At 32.6% G+C, this 21,864-nt stretch overlaps 1 protein-coding gene across 1 annotated transcript in view; it reads right to left on the reverse strand.

Annotated features, from left to right (window-relative positions):
- TBCD (tubulin folding cofactor D) overlaps positions 1-21,864 on the reverse strand; it is a 401,955-nt gene that overhangs the window by 239,841 nt on the left and 140,250 nt on the right. The window contains exon 15 of the mRNA XM_074225195.1: positions 1,897-2,053. Within this exon, the coding sequence (XP_074081296.1) occupies positions 1,897-2,053 (157 nt within the window). The remainder of the gene's footprint in view (positions 1-1,896; positions 2,054-21,864) is intronic.

Consider the following 21,864-nt stretch of genomic DNA (forward strand, 5'->3'; position numbering starts at 1 on the left):
GAAAAGCTCTGAAAGAGGATTTCACATTTGAGAATATAATATAATGATTCTATGCTACAAGAAATAATGGAAAGAATCTATTCAGAGAAATTTCAAAATGTAGGAACTGACAGAAACTGAAATCAGTAGAATCAAGAGAACAATTTATACAATAGCAAAAATGTAAAGAAAAAAATTTAGAACACTTAAGATTGCTAATCAATGCACCAAGCAAACTACAGATACTCACCTCTGCAAAACTGGTACAAAATATTATATACATTTTCTGTCATAGCTATGTGAGGAATTCTTTTGTTTGAATACATATCATTGATGCAAAGCTGATTTTTGAATTTTGTTTTAAATGGGGGAGGGAGAATAAGACTGATACAAAAAAAGTAAAGAGATAGATACACTGAAGAATTTTTTTCTTTTACAAAAATCACAGAAAAGCAAAGTTCAGAGGGGAACACACGGCAGAATCATCTTTAAAAGAAATGTGTCTATTAAGTAAAAATAATTTAAAAAATAAAACTAAGCTTATATAATAGGTAAAACATTGAACTAGAGTCATAGAAACTAACTATTTCTTTCTCTCCCAAATCAAAGATATTTAAAGTTACATCTGAAACAAACAGAATGAAAAATTCTCAAATGCAAACCACCAGTCTTAGTGGAAAAATAAAGGTTTTTGTAAACCAATACGACTACATCACTGTTTGATTATTTTTTATTTATTTCATACTGCTCTATCCTATACATTTTTTTTGTTTTTGTTTTTTTAGATTTTTGCAAGGCAAATGGGGTTAAGTAGCTTGCCCAAGGCCACACAGCTAGGTAATTATTAAGTGTATGAGACCGGATTTGAACCCAGGTACTCTTGACTCCAAGGCCGGTGCTTTATCCACTACGCCATCTAGCCGCCCCTATCCTATACTTTTAAAAAAGAAAAAACAAAAATCTCAAAGCAGTCACAGGAACAACAGCTAAAATATCCTTTGAATAACCTATAGTACAACCACATCATTTGCCAATGAAGATCATATAATTATTGGTAATTAACAGAATTGGTATCTATTTGTAAGTCCTCTAAGTACCAATTCAATTTTTTTTATAACACAAAAGGAAATATTTTGTTCAATTCCAGTTTTTCATACTAAGAATCAAAGAAGTGCTAAAAAGGAGAAATGATACATCTTATATAGCATCAGTTGGTTTTTTTTTGTCTCTGATTTGTTTGTTTCTCTGGGTGAGCCACTGGTATTTTATAAATGAAACTTAAAAAATATAAAATGAAAACTAATGAAGGCTGTCATGGATAGCAGGAAACTAGGATCAAAATAGCTTTGTGATTCTTTAACTGTGAATTTATAAAAAAAATTAGATAAAATAAGAAAAACTATATTCTATAAAAGAGATTAAATCATACTTTAATAAAGTTACTGCTTTTCTTTTTTTCTTTTGGTTTCTGATGTTTTGATACAATTAAAAATTCAACTGAGTGAAGAAATTATCAATAAATGATCTGTAATAAAAAAAGCTTATTTACTTTAATTGTCATGCTCATTAACTAAGTACTAATTTAAGGGATAAGGGTTTATCTTTTTGTATGGATATATCTGAGCAGAAGAGCATTATTCCAAAAAAGTGTCATGCAGAAAAACTCCATAGAACACTTCCCAAGTTGATGACAACATTGGGTAGGATATGTTAATATGCTGTTGCTGTAAAAAGTCTGCTTATGTACTTAATCTTTCCTAAACTTTCCTAAAATAAATTTTTTCATCTATCCATTTATTAACTCATTTAATGACAATCTTAGTGAATTATAGGTAAAAGATATCAAGCAAGATTTATTGGTTATCAATGAAAATAAGGAAATCTTTAATCTTTATAATTGCATAAAATATATCTTACCTTGCAATCTTATTAACAAAAGGCTTCAGTTCCTCAGGCTCATAGGCACGAGCAAAAGCCCAACAAACATAACATGCAGCATCTCTCACATTGGAACCTACACTGCAGGCTCCGCGTTTTTTATCAAATGTCAGTGCTTTCAATATCACAGGGACAACTAGAAAAGGAAAAGGGGGGAAGGCATTATAAAATCCAAATAGCAAAATTAAACATATATGATATTGTGTACATATAGACACATATTTTTACTACAGCTAGACATATAAATATATTATTTTTAAATGAGTATAAAAAGACATAGATGTCATAAATACATATACACAATACCTATTTGTATCCCTAGTGTTCAACACAGTATTTTGCACATAATAACGACTTATACTTTTTAATAATTCAGTCATAATTGGGGCCTTCATTGAAAAGTTAGGAATTGGTGAAGCTTGGTGAGTATGGTTCAATAAAAAGGAATGAAGTGGCCAGAGAATTGAAGACTATATAAAAGCCTAATATTTTTTATATCATAAGCACTTTCTTTAAGAAAAGATTTGACAGATACCGAATGCTATAAATACCAAAAAAATCATGAAAAACAATCAAATACATTTTATTTTAACAGAGGAAACTTATAATTGATGTGATACTTATCACTGTATCACTATATGACCAAGTTGTTGAACTAAATAAAAATTTTAATTAAAAAATCAATTTAAAAAAGATATGGTAAACAAAATAATTTAGAAGCAACCAGTATTGAAAATCTAGAAATAGACATCAGAAATTACTAATATCAACAATAGTAATTCTTTGCTGAAGTTGAACAAATATAAATTATTGCTACTGCAAGGCCAACAGAACACAAAATATACCTCAGGAAGGAAACATGACTGTTTTCCATAAACATTCAAGTTTTTTGTTTTCAAAAGCATCAGGGAAAGAAAAGAATGTACTTATCCCAAAAGGCTCAATTCTGCGATGATGGAGAGCCAGAAATAAAACTCATAATGAATAGGTATTCTGTGTTGTATAGTGAGACCCACCAGATGCTCCTGTACATGAATCATGTTGTACTAGCTGCATCGAATGAGTAAGCACTGCAGAACCTTGGCTAGATATGTAAACTACTCAAAAGGGGTTGGTCTGACCATCCATAAATGAAATTAATGCCCAGATTATGATCTTAGTTAATGTCATGGTTAGATTCATGGGGGTGTGTGAGACAAACTAAAAGATTTGAGTACTAAGAGGAGGTAATAGGGTAGGAGAAGAGATAAGTCAAAAAAAGATTATCATATCTATGGAAAGTGAAGCAGTTTATGACCAAGGAAGAGATGGAGAATATCACTAATTGATTATATTACATTGAATTAAAAAGTTTTTGCACAGACAAAACTACTGTAACCAAGATCAAAAGAAATGTAGTAAACTGGGAAGCAATCTTTACAACTAGTATTTTTGATGAAGGACACATTTCTAAAATATACAGAGAACTGAGTCAAATTTTTTAAATTTATTTTTATTAAAGATATTATTTGAGTTTTACAATTTTCCCTCCAATCTTGCTTCCCTCCCCCCACTGCCCCATGGAAAGCCTGAGTTAAATTTTTAAAAACACAACCCATTCCTCAAAATGGTCAAAGGATACGCAAAGGCAATTTACAGATGAGGAAATCAAAGCAATTCATAGTCATATGAAAAATTGCTATAAATCATTACTTATTAGAGATATGCAAATTACAGCACCCCTGAGGTACCACCTCACACCTCTCAGACTGGCCAATATGACCAGAAAGGACAATGATCAGTATTGGAAATCTGGGACACTAATATATTGTTGGTGGAACTATGAACTCATCCAACCTTTCTGGAGAGCAATTTGGAATTATGCCCAAAGAGCAACTAAAATGTGCATACCCTATGATCCAGTCATACCACTACTGGGTCTATACCCTGAAGAGATGATGAAAAAGGATAAAAACATCACTTGTACAAAAATATTCATAGCAGCTTTGTTTGTGGTGGCAAAGAATTGGAAATCAAGTAAATATCCTTCAAATGTGAAATGGCTTAATGAACTGTGGTATATGTATGTCATGGAACACTATTGTTCTATTAGAAACCGGGAGGGGGTGGCTAGGTGGAGCAGTGGATAGAGCACCAGCCTTGGAGTCAGGAGTACCTGGGTTCAAATCTGACCTCAGACAGTTAATAATTACCTAGCTGTGTAGCCTTGGACAAGCCACTTAACCCTACTGTCTTGAAAAATCTTAAAAAAAAAAAAAGTAAAGGAAAAAAGAAAAAGAAACCAGGAGGGATGGGAATTCAGGGAAGCCTGGAGAGATTTGCATGAATTGATGCCGAGCAAGATGAGCAGAACCAGAAAAACACTGTATACCCTAATAGCAACACAGGGATAAAGATCAACCTTGATGGACTTGCTCATTCCATCAGTGCAACAATCAGGGACAGGGCTATCTGCGAAGGAGAATACCATCTGTATCCTGAGAAAGAATTGTGGAGTTTGAACAAAGACCAAAGGCTATTACCTTTAATTTAGAAAAAAAAGAACTGATATCCTATTATATAATCTTGCTATCTCTCTTATACTTTATTTTTCTTCCTTAAGGATATGATTTCTCTCTCATCACATTCAATTTAGATCAAAGTGTAACCTAGAAACAAGGTAAATACTGGCAAATTGCCTTCTGTGAGGGGTGGGGGGAGGGAAGCAAGATTAGGGGAAAAATTGTAAAACTCAAAATAAATGAAATCTTTAAATTGAGAAAAAAAAGATTATCATATATGCCAATGTAGTGCCACAAGGTTAAAGATACACATAAAGAGAAAAATCAGTAACATTATGTATACAACCATGAAACTAGAATCTGACACAGATGGTAACAATGCCAATTTCCATTAAATTACCAATGTACTAAGTACTTATTAAGCATTAACTCAGCCACCTGATGTCAGCCTAGAAGACATAAAAATCAAAGAATCTTAGAGCTGTAAATGTCAATAGCAATCATTTGAAATAAATGAAATAAACTGAGATAATCAGTTGGCATAGTACAGAACCATCATAGCATTGGGAAGAACTAAATGCATATCCTTCTTCAGAAATTTACTAGCAATATGATTTTGGCCAAACTGTTTAAACTCTAAGGGCTTCAGTTTCTTCTTTTGTTAAAATTAAGGTATTGGAGATGATAGCCTCTAAGATTTCCTTCTAGATCCAAATCTGTGAGTGCACCCAAAAAAAGAACCTTCACTACAATGCAGTCAACAAGTGGACATCCATACTCTACTTGAAGATCTCCAATAAAATGTTCTAGTCACTTCCTTTGATCTTTGAAATATGTTATCAGGGCTCAAAATGAATTATCAGTCTGACTATAATTAGAGTTAACATAGTCTTTTTTAAAAAGGAGATAGTATACTAAAGCAGGTGGAGGCTGGAAAATGCTCTGAAAGGCAGACCAGTCAATGACTACTAAGTAGGATAGTCTAAGTCTATAGGAGTCTGTGAGACTTGTAAGGAATTCAATGAAAAGCAGAACAATACTAATAAAGGATCTAGCAAAGGATCTTGGATATGCAGGGGAAAAAATTTTCATTTTTCAGTAACATTTTTAGGAATTAGTTTTCCCTTAAAAATCAATTTTATATTTGCCTCTTTAGAACTTGAGTCAAACAAAACACATCCAATCCCACTATAATATCAACCATACATTTTAAGATAGCTGTTACTAGCCTTCACATCATCCCACTAAGTTTTCTTTTCCTGATTAAGAATTCACCAGTTCATTCCATAATATCAAATGAATTAAAAATATCAAAAATCATCTGTCATTTTAGTTGTCTCCTCTGGATGCCCTTTAACTTTTAAATATCCTTTTCAAATGTGATGCCAACTTGAAAATACTTCAGATAACATATAAACAGGGCCTTTGAAGGAGACACAAGATTTGGATAAGTTTTTTGCATACTGTCTATTTATACTGAATTTGCAATAAATTACAACTCCCAAATCCTTTACTGTCTGTGAAGTTAATTTTTTTTACCTCCAGATAAGATTTATTCTAATGAATTTCATCTTATTAAATTCATAAAAATGTCCTAACCCCGAAAATAGATACTATCTATTCCTTTAATCAAATTACTTATAAAAATGTCAGAATGTACAGAGTCAGAATTCTAACTCCCTGGAAGATTAAACTAAAAAACGACTACTCTGGTTAAAGAACTAGATCTGACTTCATCTAACTGCAATATTGTCAAGCTAACATCCCTCTATGTTTTCCACCAAAATAAAATGATACATTTTGTTAATCATATTATGTTTGTTATATTCCTTTCAAATGCATACTACTCCAATCAGCCTGTCTAAATAATGCATATTCAATTTGTCCTACAGTTTTGCATTTTTTTAAAAAATAAAGGCATGTAATTAAATATGGAAATTTAAAAATCTTTTTTGTGTGTTTGTTGCAAAAACAAAAACAAAAATACTTGAAAAGTCCAAGACTAACTCAGCAATTTTGAGATAGTTTATGCCCCCCCCCCCCTGCCCAGGTAACTGTAAAGCTAAATATGAAACAATTTTTGTAAAGAAAATATTTTTAAATCACTTATTTTTTTAATTTAGCAAATTATCAACAAATATTTATTATATACTGGCACATACTGACACATAGGGAAGTGACAAATTCTTCTGAAAGTACAAAATAAACCATCACTTTAAAATATATTATGTATACCTTAAAAAAAGAATCTTCTAAATGAATGAAGCCAATAGAATACTAGAATAAAATCAATGCTAATTAATAGTATATCATTTCACTCAAATTATACTTTGGTTAATTTCTTCATGTAAATATTAAGATGATAGCTTAGATCCCTTTCCAGGAGAAAAAAATCACAGTATACTCTTCTATGCCTGACTTAATAGAAATGTGAAATAAAGCTATATGAAAGAAGAAGGTATAATATGTAGAAATTTACAAATTATAAAAAATAGATTTATCACAAGTTTTAAAATTATATCTTTCAAGTTACATTTTTTGGTTTTTGCTTGGTTTGACATTTGTTACAATGATGCTTTCTTCTTTTTTTATAAAAGCAATGGAGAATCAAACAAGAAATTTTAAAAAATAAAAGTAAAATAAAATTAGTAAATTAAGTTTGATATCTATGTCATAAGTTTTTTTTACATTGCTGTTTTAATTTCTGATTGCTGTAATATTAAAATAAACTGGACAATATTACAATTTTTAAGTAGCTTTCCTTTTAATTTTAAAAAAGTAAGCACAAGCTTAAGTTATATTGTGTTCATTTTGTTGTTTTATGCATATAGTATTACAACAATTTAATTTGGATATGACCTCCTTATAAGACACTTATACATATCACTCGAAACTCAAATTACTAATTTACTTATCATGAGTGGATATTAAAATAATATATAAAGAAATTATAAACTGTTTTGATTATTTTTACAAAAGCAAAGCCTGTATGACCACCAAAGGCTGTAGAGAGAATTTTTATTTAGTTATGGTTTAGAGAGATAATCATTATGACACTTTTCTTTTTTTTTTGCAAGGGGTTAAGTGTATTGCCCAAGGTCACACAGCTAGGTAATTATTAAGTGTCTGAGGCCGGATTTGAACTCAGGTACTCCTGACTCCAGGGCCTATGCTCTATCCACTGAGCCACCTAGCCACCCCTGAATGTTATGAATTCTTAAGGAGATGCTCTGAAATGATATGATTTTATTATAGAACTAGAAATGAAATAAATGAATGGCCAAATAAATTGTGACATATGAATGCAATGAAACATTATTGTGCACTAAGAAAATATGAATATAATGAATACAGAGTGGTATGAAACATGCAGAAACTAATAGAAAACAAAATATACAACTTCCACAAAACAATTTAAAATTATAATGAATAAATGTGACCCCAAGAAGACATATAAAAAGGGCTCTCCTGCTCCCTATTCTTTTGCAGTATTAGAAGATATGCAGATGCAGAACGATGTACTTATTTTCAAACTTTTTCAAATGTGCTGATCATTTTTTCTCTTCTCTACTTTCTGTGGAAAAAATATTCTTATCCTATGTGAAGGCTATGGAGAGGTCAGAAACAAAGGTACATTTAGGTAACAGAAAAAGCATCAATAAAAGTTTATTTTAAAAAATACATCCCCTCATAACAGTAGTATAGCAACTATTAGTTGGGGTAGCTGTGCAGCACAGTGAACAGTGTTGCGGCTAAAGTAAGAAAGACTCATCTTCCTGAGTTCAAATCTGTTCTCACATACTTAATAGCTATGTAACTCTGGGCATGTCATTTAACCTTGTCTGCCTCTGCTTGCCTACAGTTACTCCTGTAAAATGAACTGGAGAAAAAAAGGTAAGCCATTCCACTGATTTCTTTGCCAAGAAAATCTCAAATCAAGTCACAAAGAATTAGACATCTAAAATGGCTGAACAATAACTAAATACATTAGACAATATTACAATTTTTAAGTAACTCAATACACTATCAACTCTATTTTACTTATAAGGATCCAGATCCAGATAGATAAAGTGATTTACCCAGACATAATCTTAATGGTAAGACAACTAGATAGTGCACTGGACAGAGCCCTTGACCTATGTCAGGAAGATCTGAGCTCAAATTTGGCCTCAGAAACTTAATTAGCTGTGTGATCCTGAGCAAAGCATTTTATATTTGATTCAGATTCCTTATCTGTAAAATGGGGGCAATAGCAATCTATCTCCCAGGGTTGTTGAGAAGGTATAAAAATCTATAATTCTTGGACTAAGGCAGTGTCTGCCATACAAGAGGTTGTATAAAAATTCCAGCTATTAGTATCTTCCACTAAAAATAGCTATTAAAATTTCAGTGCTGGGATTCAAATTTGGGACTGCTTTTTCCACAGTAAGGTCCAACTTTTTTTTCACTAAAAATAAGTAACTCCCTCCTCATAATTTCTTTATTCCTTTCAAATGTATCATTGCTCTCTAGGACATTTAGGTTCAAAATTTCAATCACAATTCATTCTTACATCACCCTCATGTTAATTTACTCAATAAGTATTTTTAATTCTTACTTTGTAACTTTTTCTGGAATCTGTTCTATTCTACTTGCCAGTACCACAGGCCAGAGTTTATCATTTCATACCCATAAAATCACAAAAGAATACCAATTTCTTTACTGCTAATTTACCTTTCTTCCCAATTCATCCTAAATTTCTTTTTCTTTCTTTTTTTTGGTGGGGGCAGCGGAGGCAATCAGTATTAACTGATTTGCTCAGTCATATGGTTAGTTTACACTTGATGTCTGAGGCTGCATTTAAACTCATATCTTCCTGACTCCAGGGCAAGTGCTGTACCCACTGTGCCACCTAGCTTCTCTGCTCTAGTTATCCTTTTTTTTTAAATTTTTGCAAGGCAATGGGATTAAGTGGCTTGCCCAAGGCCACACAGCTAGGTAATTATTAAGTGTCTGAGGCCAGATCTGAACTCAGGTACTCCTGACTCCAGGTCCAGTGCTCTCTCCACTACACCACCTAGCTGCCCCTATCTTCTTTTTTTAAAAAAGTTTTATCTTTTATTTACTCCCATTAAAAACATTTTATGGCTTCCCATTGTATATGGAATAAAATTTGAACTAAACAGTCAATTCAAGAAAAGGCTTCTTATCAGATATGAATTAAGAGAGCTACTGCACTATTCTTTTTTTTTTTAGGTTTTTTCCTTTTTGCAAGGCAAATGAGGTTAAGTGGCTTACCCAAGGCTACACAGCTAGGTAATTATTAAGTGTCTGAGGCTGGATTTGAACTCAGGTACTCCTGACTCCAGGGCTACCACTTAGCTGCCCCTACCGCACTATATTCTGATAAGAAATCTCTTGATAAATAAATGAATTAATAAATTTAATTTTTATTTTCACATATAAACATGTTTGGTCCTTAGCAGTTATTCTATATAACCTTCATGAAGCTAGGGGCAAGGTTTTGTACATACTGTTTAACTCTTTATATATTATAATTAATAACAACTCTTGATTATAGTCACAATCCCATTAGCTTGTAATAGATCTGTAAAATACAGGTTGTTATATGGAATTTAGTAATTTGAATAATTAAATTATAAGAGAAAAAGGGATAAGGGGAATATAAAAATACATTTCCATGATAACTTTAGGATGAAATTTTAAAGGAAAAGAGTCCTTGAATTTTTCTAAACTGTAGGATGAATTATCATGTAAATCAAGAAGCATTTATTGAATCTTCATTTAAAAACTATGTTATAATGATATTTTACCATAAGAAAAAGCTAGAGGCTCAGTGTTGCAATAATAAATACTATTATATGAAGCCCTCCTTTTGGGTTTTTCTACCTATTGGTATTTATACTAATACTTTGGGTGGCTTAAAGAGTGACTGCTACCTTGAGTTCCAAAAATAATCTTATGTCCCATCAGTGTGTTTCTCATTAACAATCAGTAATTAGATACACTAAGTTTCAGAAAAGGCTTTTTATTCAAATGAAATAGCAAAAAGATTCCTTACAGGGCTTTGCTACAACAAACTTGGGAATACTTTCACAAATACACAGTGATTATGGGAAGAGTGGGCTCAAACTTAAAGTAAAATGGCAATGAGGTATATGTGTAAGATTCACATATGGTGAGGACAACATATAGTTTCCAAAACACAAGACCATAGAAGGAAATGGCAAATGATTATCTTTCCCAAAAAAACCTCAAATAGGGGGGGGGCAAGAAAAGTCATAAATGACTGAAAAATGACTGAACCAATACAAAAAAGAACTGTAGTAGGATTCAAAAATTCATACCTCCCAATTTCAAACTCAATTTATTTTTCTACAAAACAACCCGAAGATCTATGATACAGAATCTAGGTACAAAAGCCATGGCTAAAACTTCCCTTTATAAACTGAATTAGAAAAATAAATGGAGAAAAAAATTAAGAGAAAATATGGTTTATTCAATAAAATCACACAGGTTAAAAAACAGAAATAAGTTCCAGAGTTCTCCAAGTAACTCAATCATTCAAACTTGCAAGGGAAACAAGGTGTATAAATGGATGGTCTGATCATCATCATCTGTAAATTTTTTTTTCTTTTCCAAACATTAAAAGAAACTGCAATCATACCTATCCCAAAAATGTAATGTGATTTGCTAGTAAATACTTAATTAGCTAGGGGAGGCAAAGGGATTTCTACAAGACTTTTGGGGAAAATTGGCACAAATATTCTTCTGCCAAAACTGAATGATTTACATATGACAAAAAGCCATTGACCCATAATCCTTTATCTTTTTCTCTTTGAGAACAAATATGCAAATATACAAAGTTATGAATAAATGTGAAAAGAAAACAGAGATAACTGTACACGGTTTGAACTTGTTAAAGTCAGGAGCCCTTTATCATGTAATTACAGTTTTGTATTATCTTTTTAAAAAAAGAAATTTGAAATTACACATTTAACTATACACTCCTCAAATCTGTTGGCTGCCAGGCATGAATGATCACCTGTACTCAACAAGTTGCTCCACTAAAATCAAGGGAGCATCTAGTACCTCTCAAGTACCTCATTAAGATTACACTTGGCACCAAAATCCATAAAATAATACTCAATCTATCCTATCTACTTCAGTAGTCACCTAAAATTTGACCTTTAAAGAGTAAGTTTTCAGAAGATTATTAAATACCAAGGAAAACAGAGACAAAGCAAAGCCTAATCCTCCAAATTCACCTCTTTATCCTTCCAAGTACAGTATTCCCCTGTTACTAGCATAAACTCACAACCCATCTCAATTCTTGAGATAAGCAAAAAAGTAAGAAAGAAATTAGGCTATCAACCTTTTAAATGTTTCAGCAGCATTCTAATCATAGCATTACAGGATACTGAAATTCCAGGAAATATATACTCAATTTTAGATATCCCAATTATCTGGAAAATTTAATTAAACATAAAAGGCCAAAAATCAAAAAGGGTTAGAAGGGAAATAAGACTTTGCAAGTAATGATGCTAAGTGTCAGATTCATATTTGAACTCAGAAAGATGAGGCCCGATACTCTATTCATTGGGCACCCCTAATTGTACATTCAAATCAAGTCAAATCCCAAACTCAAATCTCATTTAAATTGAATTAGGAAGTTTTATTGAAATTACTCAGTGACTGAAGTGGAAGTTACACTTAATATAATATAGGACTAGAATTATTCATAATTATTTGATAAGTAGTATGGTATAACAGGAAAAAGCACAGGACCTGAGGTCAGCTAATTTTAGGATTCAAATACTAACTTCAATTCTGATGAACTGTATGTTCATTGACAAATCTTAACCTCTAAAAGTTTCAGATTTGATATCTGTAAAACAGAAAATACTTATAGCACCTAATGCACAGAATTGTGTGTGTGTATAAAATAATGTATGTCGAACACTTTGTATATTTTAAAGATCTATATGAATGTCAACATGATTATTTGATTTGCATTTGAGACTTGTTCAGCTTACAATACTTAGTGTAAAGTAGTTTTTTCTACTATATAAACTGATAAATAATATTACTCCCCTCTAGTTAGAGAATACATATGCAAAAGAAAATCTTTAAAAGCTCAGGAGTATGGGGGCAGCTAGGTCGTGAGCACCAGCCCTGGAGTCAGAAGGACCTGAGTTCAAATCTAAGCTCAGACACTTAATAATTACCAAGCTATGTGACCTTGGGCAGGTCACTTAACTCCATTGCCTTACAAACCCTGCCCCCCCAAAAGTTCATGAGTAGATATAAAAAGCTAACTAAATAGCAATATCAAGCAATCAATCAATAAATGTTATTAAACACCTACTCTGTGCCAGGAAAAAGAGGCAAAAGACAGTCCCTCCCCTCAAGGAGCTTCATCTCAATATAGAAAAGTGATTAAACCCTTTAAAACTCAGATCCATTCAAATCTTTTAACTTTTTAAAATTTTCCTGGTTATTTATTGGTTATTTATAATATTTAAAGTGGTATTTTAATACACAAAAACAGAGAAAAAGAATATTGCAAATGAACCACAAATATCCATTATGTACAGTTTGTTCTTTTTTTTTTTTTTAAATAAAATAACACAAGTTCTGGGGTGGCTAGGTGGCTCAGTGGATAAAGCACCGGCCCTGGAGTCAGGAGTACCTGGGTTCAAATCCAGTCTCAAACACTTAATAATTACCTAGCTGTATGGCCTTGGGCAAGCCACTTAACCCCATTTGCCTTGCAAAAACCTTAAAAAACAAAACTCACTTAAATAAAATAACACAAGTTCTTAAGCATTATTGTGTCAAGAGCATTGTCCCTTTAAGAAGATGGGTAAAAGGTCTTTGGACTGCTTCTAAAAATAATGTTTTTAAATTAGTAAAATAAAATACAGGACTCCAAAAAATCCAATTAGTAAAATATTCTGAAAAATACGCTCATAATACAAGATTAAAAACTCTTGCTTTTTAGGTGAAAAAATACATTCAGTAAACGAATTTTGTCCAATATGTGCGTTCTTCTTTGAACTTTCTTCTGTTCAATTCTGAGCCATTTACTTAAAATGTTTTATTAATGTTCCTTTTCTTTCTTAAAAAATTTCATTATAATTATACCACTTATTTCCACAATTTTTCTTCTCCTAACTCTCTTCCTAACTCCACCCACCCAAGCATCCTATCCCATCCAACTCCCAGGGGAAAAAACATAACCTTTCCTAGAATTGAACAAGCATGTGTGGACAATCAAAAGAAATCCATACATTGGCCATGTAGGTGGTACAGTGGATAAAGCAACGGACCTGGAGTAAGATAAGGCCTAGATGTGTGATGCTGGGCAGATCCATTTATCTTTGTCAGCCCATTTCCTCACCTGTAAAATGGGAATAATAACATCAACCTCCAATAAAATAAAAAACTTGTACAGTGCTTTTCAAACCTTAAATAACAACATAAATGTTAATTGTCACTATTCACTTCTAGTCCATGACTTCCCTAGAGATGAGAATCATATTACATATTTATTACATATTACATATATATTATCTTCTGGAGTAACATTCTGGTCAATGCCTTGCTCAAAGTCCTTACGCCTTTCAGAGTTATTCTTTCTCAATATGATAGTGATTGTCCTATTTTATTCATATAACATAATTTGTCTAGCTATTCCTCAGTTGCTAGATAGCTAGTTATTGCAGTTTGGTGATTCTGAGTATACTGAGAAACTACCTTCCAGAATGACCACCAATTCACAGCTCTACCAATAGTGCATTGGTGTGATTTTTTTTTAATAGCCTCTAAACGAACTCTCATTTTTCTTTTGTTATGACTGATATTCTTATGTCTGTGATTTGGATAATGTTTATCCTATAGTTATTGAGCTTGTATTTTTTCTTGAAAACTGTTCAAATCCCTTTACCTTAAGAAAAAGCTCTTGCTCTTATATATTAGATTCCATTCTCTCCTAATTAATAATTTCCCTTCCAATTTTAATTTACAACAATTATGATCATGTAAAAGTTTTTCAATTTTTAAGTAATCAAAATTCTCTCATTCATCTTCTATAAATTTCTCATGCTTACTCCTCTCCAGGATACACTCTGACTCTCCATATATTTCCTCCATGAACTAATAGTCTTTTGACCATTAAAGACTTCTCTTCCCCTGTAGCCCCATTCTCTAATTCAGGACTTCATGTCCAAACCAACTTTTCGAGAAAAAATGTCAATCCCAAGTTCACTTCTTCACTTCTCTCTTAGCTTCAATTATGATTCTCTGGACTTTTAGATATTTCTTTATTTTCTCATTCCCCTCAACTACTCTCCAGAGCTTATTTTTCAGCTCCCTATTAATGTGCTTTTTAGTTTATTAGAATATAGGGTCCTTGAGAGGTAGGATTATCTTTCTTTTTGCTTGTATTTTTAAACTGTTGTATATTTGTACTTAATATAGTGATTGACACAAAGCAAGCATTTAAAAAATGTCTGTTGCTTTTTCAATACATTTGGTAAAGAATTCTCCTCTTACCCATTCATACAAAAGTATCTGTTTCCTATCTATAGATAGATTCTTTTTTTTTAAGTTTTTTTGTAAGGCAAATGCGGTTAAGTGGCTTGCCCAAGGCCACAGCTAGGTAATTATCAAGTGTCTGAGACCAGATTTGAACCCAGGTACTCCTGACTCCAGGGGCAGGTGCTTTATCCACTGCGCCGCCTAGCCACTCCTATAGATAGATTCTTTACCAAATTCTTCAGCTCTATCTATAATGAGAATCTTTTATTTCTAAATGTATCTACTTTGAAACTTAATATGGGATGTGAAACATTTGTTGAAAGTTAATTTATGCCAGGGGTCTTGCAGTTTTTCCAGAAGTTTTTATGTAACACGATTTTACTGAATACTATGCGCTTCAATGTTTCTGGATTATTAGTCATGTACCATTAATCTTTTTTTTAACCAGTATCATAGTTTTGATGAGTATTGCTTTCAAGTAGTTTTTCATCTGTGATTACTTAATAAGAAAATTGATTGATTTAGTAATGTTATTTATTATATTGCCATAATCTAAGCATGAACAAGCAATATTTCTCCAATTTGTCAAGCATGTCTTGATTTCTATAGTGTATTGTGGTTCTATTTATATAAATCCATATAATAATAATAATTGTTGTCTTTCAATTTCAAATTAGACTATGCCACCTAAATTAATGGTGGCATATCTTGCACATTATATTATTATAGAGGGGAAGTGTTGTGCAAAAACCATATAGCTTGACAGTGGCCTTCCAAATATTGTTGCCATTCTGAAATCATTTTGAGAGGAATTTTTCTTTCTATTATTGCTTTTGTTGCTAATATATAGAAAGGTTAATGATTTGTGTGGGTTTATTTTATATTCCTGCTACTTTTCTGAAATTATTATTTCAATTAAATTTTTTAATAAGGATCCTCAGGATTTGCTGTGTAGACTAAAATATCACTTTTAGGCAAAAAAAAGTCAGAATTTTTAATCTACTTCTTTTATGTACATTCCTTTAATTTCTTATTCTTTTTAAAATTTTTATACAAAACATTCCTAGAACTACATAAAATGGCTATGGTAAAAATGAACAATATTGCTTCCCCCAACCAATTTTATTGGAGACACCAATAAAGATTGGGGTAAAAAGACTAACTCAATTATATATAAGAGAAAAAAGGAATAAATGTAAGAAATGAATATTATTCTGAGCATTACTAGGAAAAGCAGGCTTTAACAGACTACAAAAATGGTCCTTAACAAAAAGAATTAAGAAATCCAACTCTAGATACACAAAGCTCCAGCTAGCTAGATGATAAATCATCTCTTACCTGTACTACTGCAATAAGTTTCTTTATTGGTCTCCCTATAACATTTTCCAATCCAATCTCTACATATCTGGTATAGTAATATTCCTCAAATATATCATTGTTACTAAAAAAAATTTCCAGTTATTTCTTAAATGCCTTTAAAATAAAACAAAAACATATTGTCCATTTAAAAGAATTCAAAATCTGGTTGTGGTTTACCTTTTTCAATTGTTTTTACGTCCTCTCTGATGTACTCTACTTTCAGGCAAAACTTGCTTACTTGCTGCTCCCCATAAACAATATTCCATCTTTCACTGCCTTAACTTTACATATCATTGCTCGAATCTCTACCTCCTCATCTCCATCTCTCTTTTTTTTTGCAAGGTAATGGGGTTAAGTGACTTACCCAAGGCCACACAGCTGGGTAATTATTAAGGGTCTAAGGCTGGATTTGAACAGGTTCTCCTGACTCCAGGGCTGGTGCTCTATCCACTGAGCCACCTAGCTGCTCTCCTAATCTCTAGATCTTTGAATACCAACTTGCCTCCAAAAAAACCACAATTCAGGAACTATTTTACCAGATGAGTCTTTTCTTGATGGTTATTAATTATTTCTACTTTTTTGAAATTATTCTGTATTTATTTACTTCAGTACATGGTTTTTACTCATAAAAACATTTAAACTCCTTGAAGGCAGATACTATCTTTAATTTACTTCTTTATTCCAAGTGTTTATCACAAAGTCTAGCACATAGTACACCTTTAATAAATGTTTCTTGCATTGGATTGAAGTTGTGGGAAGCAGGGCAAAGAATGAGTATGTTAGGGATCATACAACAACTAGTAAGCCAGGGATCATCACCAAAGTACCAAATGGAAGCAGCAAGAAAAGTAAGCAGAGGGAGAATCAGAAGAATAAAGAGAAATGAGAAGTACATAAGCAGGTAACAGTGAAGAACAGGACAGTAAGCTAGGAATCTAAGGCAGAAAGTAAGAAAAAGTCATTCAAGATTGGCAATACAAGATGTTTATTAAGTATGGAACTTGGAAGCTAATTTTTATCATTTATGGTTTTAGAAGGTATCATGGGACTGTAAAAAGAGTAATGAATTCAGATCCCAGATAAGTGCCACTTATTTAATATGTGACTCTGGGGCAAACATTTAACCCATCTGAGTCTCAGTTTCATTATCTATAAAATGAAGGGTTTAGACTAGAGAATTTCTAAAATTCCTTGCAACTCTAAACCTATTTCCCCAAGAATCTATAAAATGCTGCTGCTAATACCTATTTTTAATTATAATTTTTAAAAAGAACAAAAATCAATTTATATTTTTATCAATTATCAAAAAGAAAATGCTATAGCCCCTTGAGAACACAGAATATTATCAATGTCATTAAAATCTCACTCAAATAATATGCCTCAAAAATTTTCATCTGAATCCATTTTCCAGAAATACTAGCATAATAGGATGCTTTATGAAAGACACTACTAAATGGAACAAAATAAAACAAAGACAAAGAAACATCTATGAAAGTATTCAGTTTCTAAAAAGTCTTAGATTAAACTAGACAACAGCCCAAGGTTGAATGAATGTATGTTTCCTACAACAGGCTGCTATGGCAGAAAGAACCTTGGACTGAATCACAGTATATCCAAACAAAATAAACTCAGTAATAAATTTGCTCCCTCCACAAACCTTCATATTATTTTCTGTACTGTTTGAATGACATTTATTTAATTTCATCATATGGAAAATAAACTGAAACTACACTGATATTAAAAAAAACCATTGTCTTCCTGAAGAAATAATGTTTAAAAAGAAGTACTGCAGAGAACAAACAAAACTCTTCATTAAACCATTCTAATAATTCCCAAATCTTCTAACAGGACTTTTTTTTGTAACAAATTCTAAAAGTTAAGCCAATATATTTTTTCTTAAATTAGCCAGAAATTATCCACTGTTCCTAATTCTACCCTTTGGGGAAAATAGAATAAATCTAATCATCTACCCCCCACACACACATATAAAACAATCAAGTGCCCCTAGATTTTCTCTGCATAAAGGCAAACATCCATATTTTCCTTACCTAATCAAAAATAGCTTGCTCACCAAATAAGTTAGCCTACTTTGAATTTTCTCAGTAATCAGTTCCCTTCCCTGAATTTTGGTGTCCAAAACTGACCCTAGTATATTGGTTGAGCAGGACAAAATATAAAAAGCATTATCAATTCCCTATTAGGATATCTCTCCAACACAACCAAAGAAGACAGGTTTTTTTATTGACTGACATTTAAATCAATGCCTTCTACTTTGTTATTGAGATCTATTATCTGTTATCTAACACATCTTTTGCAGATAAATGACTAACTAGTTACAACTCCTAGTCAATCCCTCATTCTATACTTGGAATGTCCTATGTCAGGCCTAAAACTCTTTCTATGATACTTATTAGAACTGAGAAAATAATGTGAGTACAGAACCAACAGCATATGCATCAGTTCCTCGTTTTATGTAGCACTTAATGCTATCCATGAGGTATATCAAACACCTACAGCTAAAGATAGTGACCTACATACAGCAATTTGAAAAAGCAAAATATTGTGTAGTACTAGAAGCCTGGACAGGAAGTTGTAAGACCAGTTTTGACCCTGACTCACCATGTAACCTTAAGCAAGACACTTCCTCTCTCTGTGTCTTAGTTTCTCCTTCTATAAAACACAAATAACTCCCACTTGCCATAAAGTAATATTTACAGTGCTTTAAATTCCTCAGATCACAAAATCATAAATCTTACAGCTAGAAGGTACCACAAGAGATTCTATTATTCAGTCATTGCCTTCAGGCAGGTAAGTTATTATTGTCCCCACTTTATAGATGAGGCAACTAAGGCACAGTAAACTTACAAACTTGCTCAAGGTCACAAAGCTAATAAGTGGTAGCAGTTATAGTACAAAAGTATTGTTATTATTAATAATAAGCTTGCCACTTATTTTTAACCAAACTATTAGAAATTTTTTTTCTTATAGTTTGTCATCATTTTTGAGATTCTTCAAAAGACTTTCACTTACTAGCTTCTTTTTCTCCCAATAATTAGAAGATGGAAAATTCAGGTCTTACATAACATTTAATCACTGTATATTACAGAGCAAGGGTTCACCTTTTTTGAGTCATGTAACACTTTCATGTAACCCTTCTGGTGAACGCTATTATCTTCAGGATTAAGTATAAAATTCTCTGTTTGGCATTCAAAGTCCTTCATAACCTAGCCCTAACCCCTTACCTACCTACTTTTTCAATCTTTTTACACCTTAAAACCCACCATATCTTGTAGTTCCTCAAACAAGATGCTCTGATTCTTTTTTTCCCCCCCCACTGGCTATGGGTCAAGCAGAGATTACTCTCCCTCTTCAAATCTCATCTTCTACAAGAAGTTTTTCCTGATACATCTTAATTCTAGTGCCTTTCCTTTACTGATAATTTCTTGTTATCATGTATATAGCTTGTTTGTACATAGTTGTATGCTAATTGTCCCTCCATTAGATTGTGCATTCCTCTAGGGCCCTTTTTGGTATCACCAGCATCTATCATATTGTTGCTGTTGTTGTTCATAGGTGTTGAACTCTTCATGACTCCATGAACACACCAGGCCCTTCAAAACTGCACTATCCTTCACTATCTGTCAAAGTTCACGTTCATTGTTTCCATGACACTATCTCATCGTGTGCCACCTTCTTTTTCTTTTGTCTCTGATCTTTCCCAATATTAGGGCCTTTACAAATAAGTCCTGTCATACAAATGAGTTATTATGTGGTCTCCATCATCCTCTTACAGGAAGCAGAGAACACCAACTGTGCTCAATTATATAAAGAGGGGACAGGAGGAAAAAGCTGAGGAGTGGGGAAAAGGAGGTGCTTAGGAGGGGATGCTTTCTTCTGTCTGAGTTCCTTAAGGAGGCAGAAACTGTCGGTTCAAACCCTACAAAATGTAGAAGATATTAAAGAAGGAAAGGAACTGAGATAGAGGGCCAGTGTGCAACTGAATCTGACAGGAACCTGAAATCAAGCCAAAAATCATTCCTACCCTAGAAGTTACTTGGGACAGGGACAAAAGTATGTGGAAAAGCTACTTCCTAGTCTAGCCCCAAGAAATACTATTAGAAAAAGAGAAGTCAAAGAAACCAAGAGAGGGAAAAAAACCCCAAAATATTAAATTAGAATGGGAAACCCTTCTAAGTATGTCCCAATGTATCAAAACACATTAAAATTAAACCTCCATAAAAAGAAACTGCAAGACAAAAGAAACTGAATCAACACTTAAATTCCCAGAATGGAGTAACAGGTGCCTTCAATTTTCTTTCTTCTCAGTCTTTCCTTAATTTTCTACATTTGAGCTTCTAACTTCACCACTCAAATGAAACTGCTATCTTCAAATTTACGAACAATCACTTAACTGCCAAATCTAGTGGCATTTTCTCAATTCTCATACTACTTGACCTCTCTGTAGTCTTTTGATGCTATCAATCATCCTCTTCTCCTTGCCACTCTTCTTTTTTAGTTTTAGAGACATCTCTCTCTCCTATTTTTTTAAAATAAATTTATTTATTTTTCTGACTATATGCAAAGACAGCTTTCAACAGTCATTTTTTTTTGCAAAATTTTGAATTGCACATTTTTTTCTTCACTCCTTTCCCTCCCCCTCTCCCTAATAGCTACCAATCTGATATAGGTTATACATGCTTAACTAAGTTCAACATATCTCCATATTAGTCATGTTGTGAAAAAAGAATCAGAATACAAGGGGGAAAAAACGTGAGAGGGGAAAAAACATAAAGCATAAAATAACATAAAAATTTTAAAAATTGAAAATAGTATGCTTTGGTCTGCATTCAGACTCCACAGTTCTTTTACTGGATGTGGATGGTATTTTCCATCAAGACAAGTTTCATCCATTATTAGTCAGATTGTATTAAATGAAGTTTCTGAATTGTCTTTAATCATTGTATTGCTGAGAAGAGCTAGTCCATCACAGCTGACCACAGCACAATGTTGCGGTTAGTATGGACAATGTTCTTCTGATTCTGCTCACTTCACTCAGCATCACTTCATACAAGTCCTTCCAGGCTTTCCTGAAGTCCACCCATTTATGATTTTTTCCAGAACTACATTACTCACATTCATATTCCACAACCTATTCAGCTAATCCCCAACTGATGGGCAACCTTTCAATTTTCAATTCTTTGCCACCATAAAAAGAGCTGCTATAAATATATTTGAACATTCTCTCCTGGTTTTTATCCTACTTATTTGATCACTCCTTCTCAGTCTCCTTTGCTGGATCTCTATCCAGGTCATACCCACTGACTGTGGGGATCACAATAAGCTCAGACTTGGACTTACTTCTCCTTCTCCCTCTACACAATTTTACTTAGTGAGCTTATCAGCTTCCATGGATTCAATTATCATCTCTATGCTGTTGATCCTCAAATATCCTTAAACAGTCCCAAAGTCTCAGCTGAACTTTACTCTCACATTTCTAATTACCTTTTTGGCATGTCAAAGTGAATATCCCCCTAAGCATCTTAAA

This window comes from Macrotis lagotis, chromosome 2 (genome assembly GCF_037893015.1).
Source record: "Macrotis lagotis isolate mMagLag1 chromosome 2, bilby.v1.9.chrom.fasta, whole genome shotgun sequence".
Classification (NCBI taxonomy): Eukaryota; Metazoa; Chordata; class Mammalia; order Peramelemorphia; family Peramelidae; genus Macrotis; species Macrotis lagotis.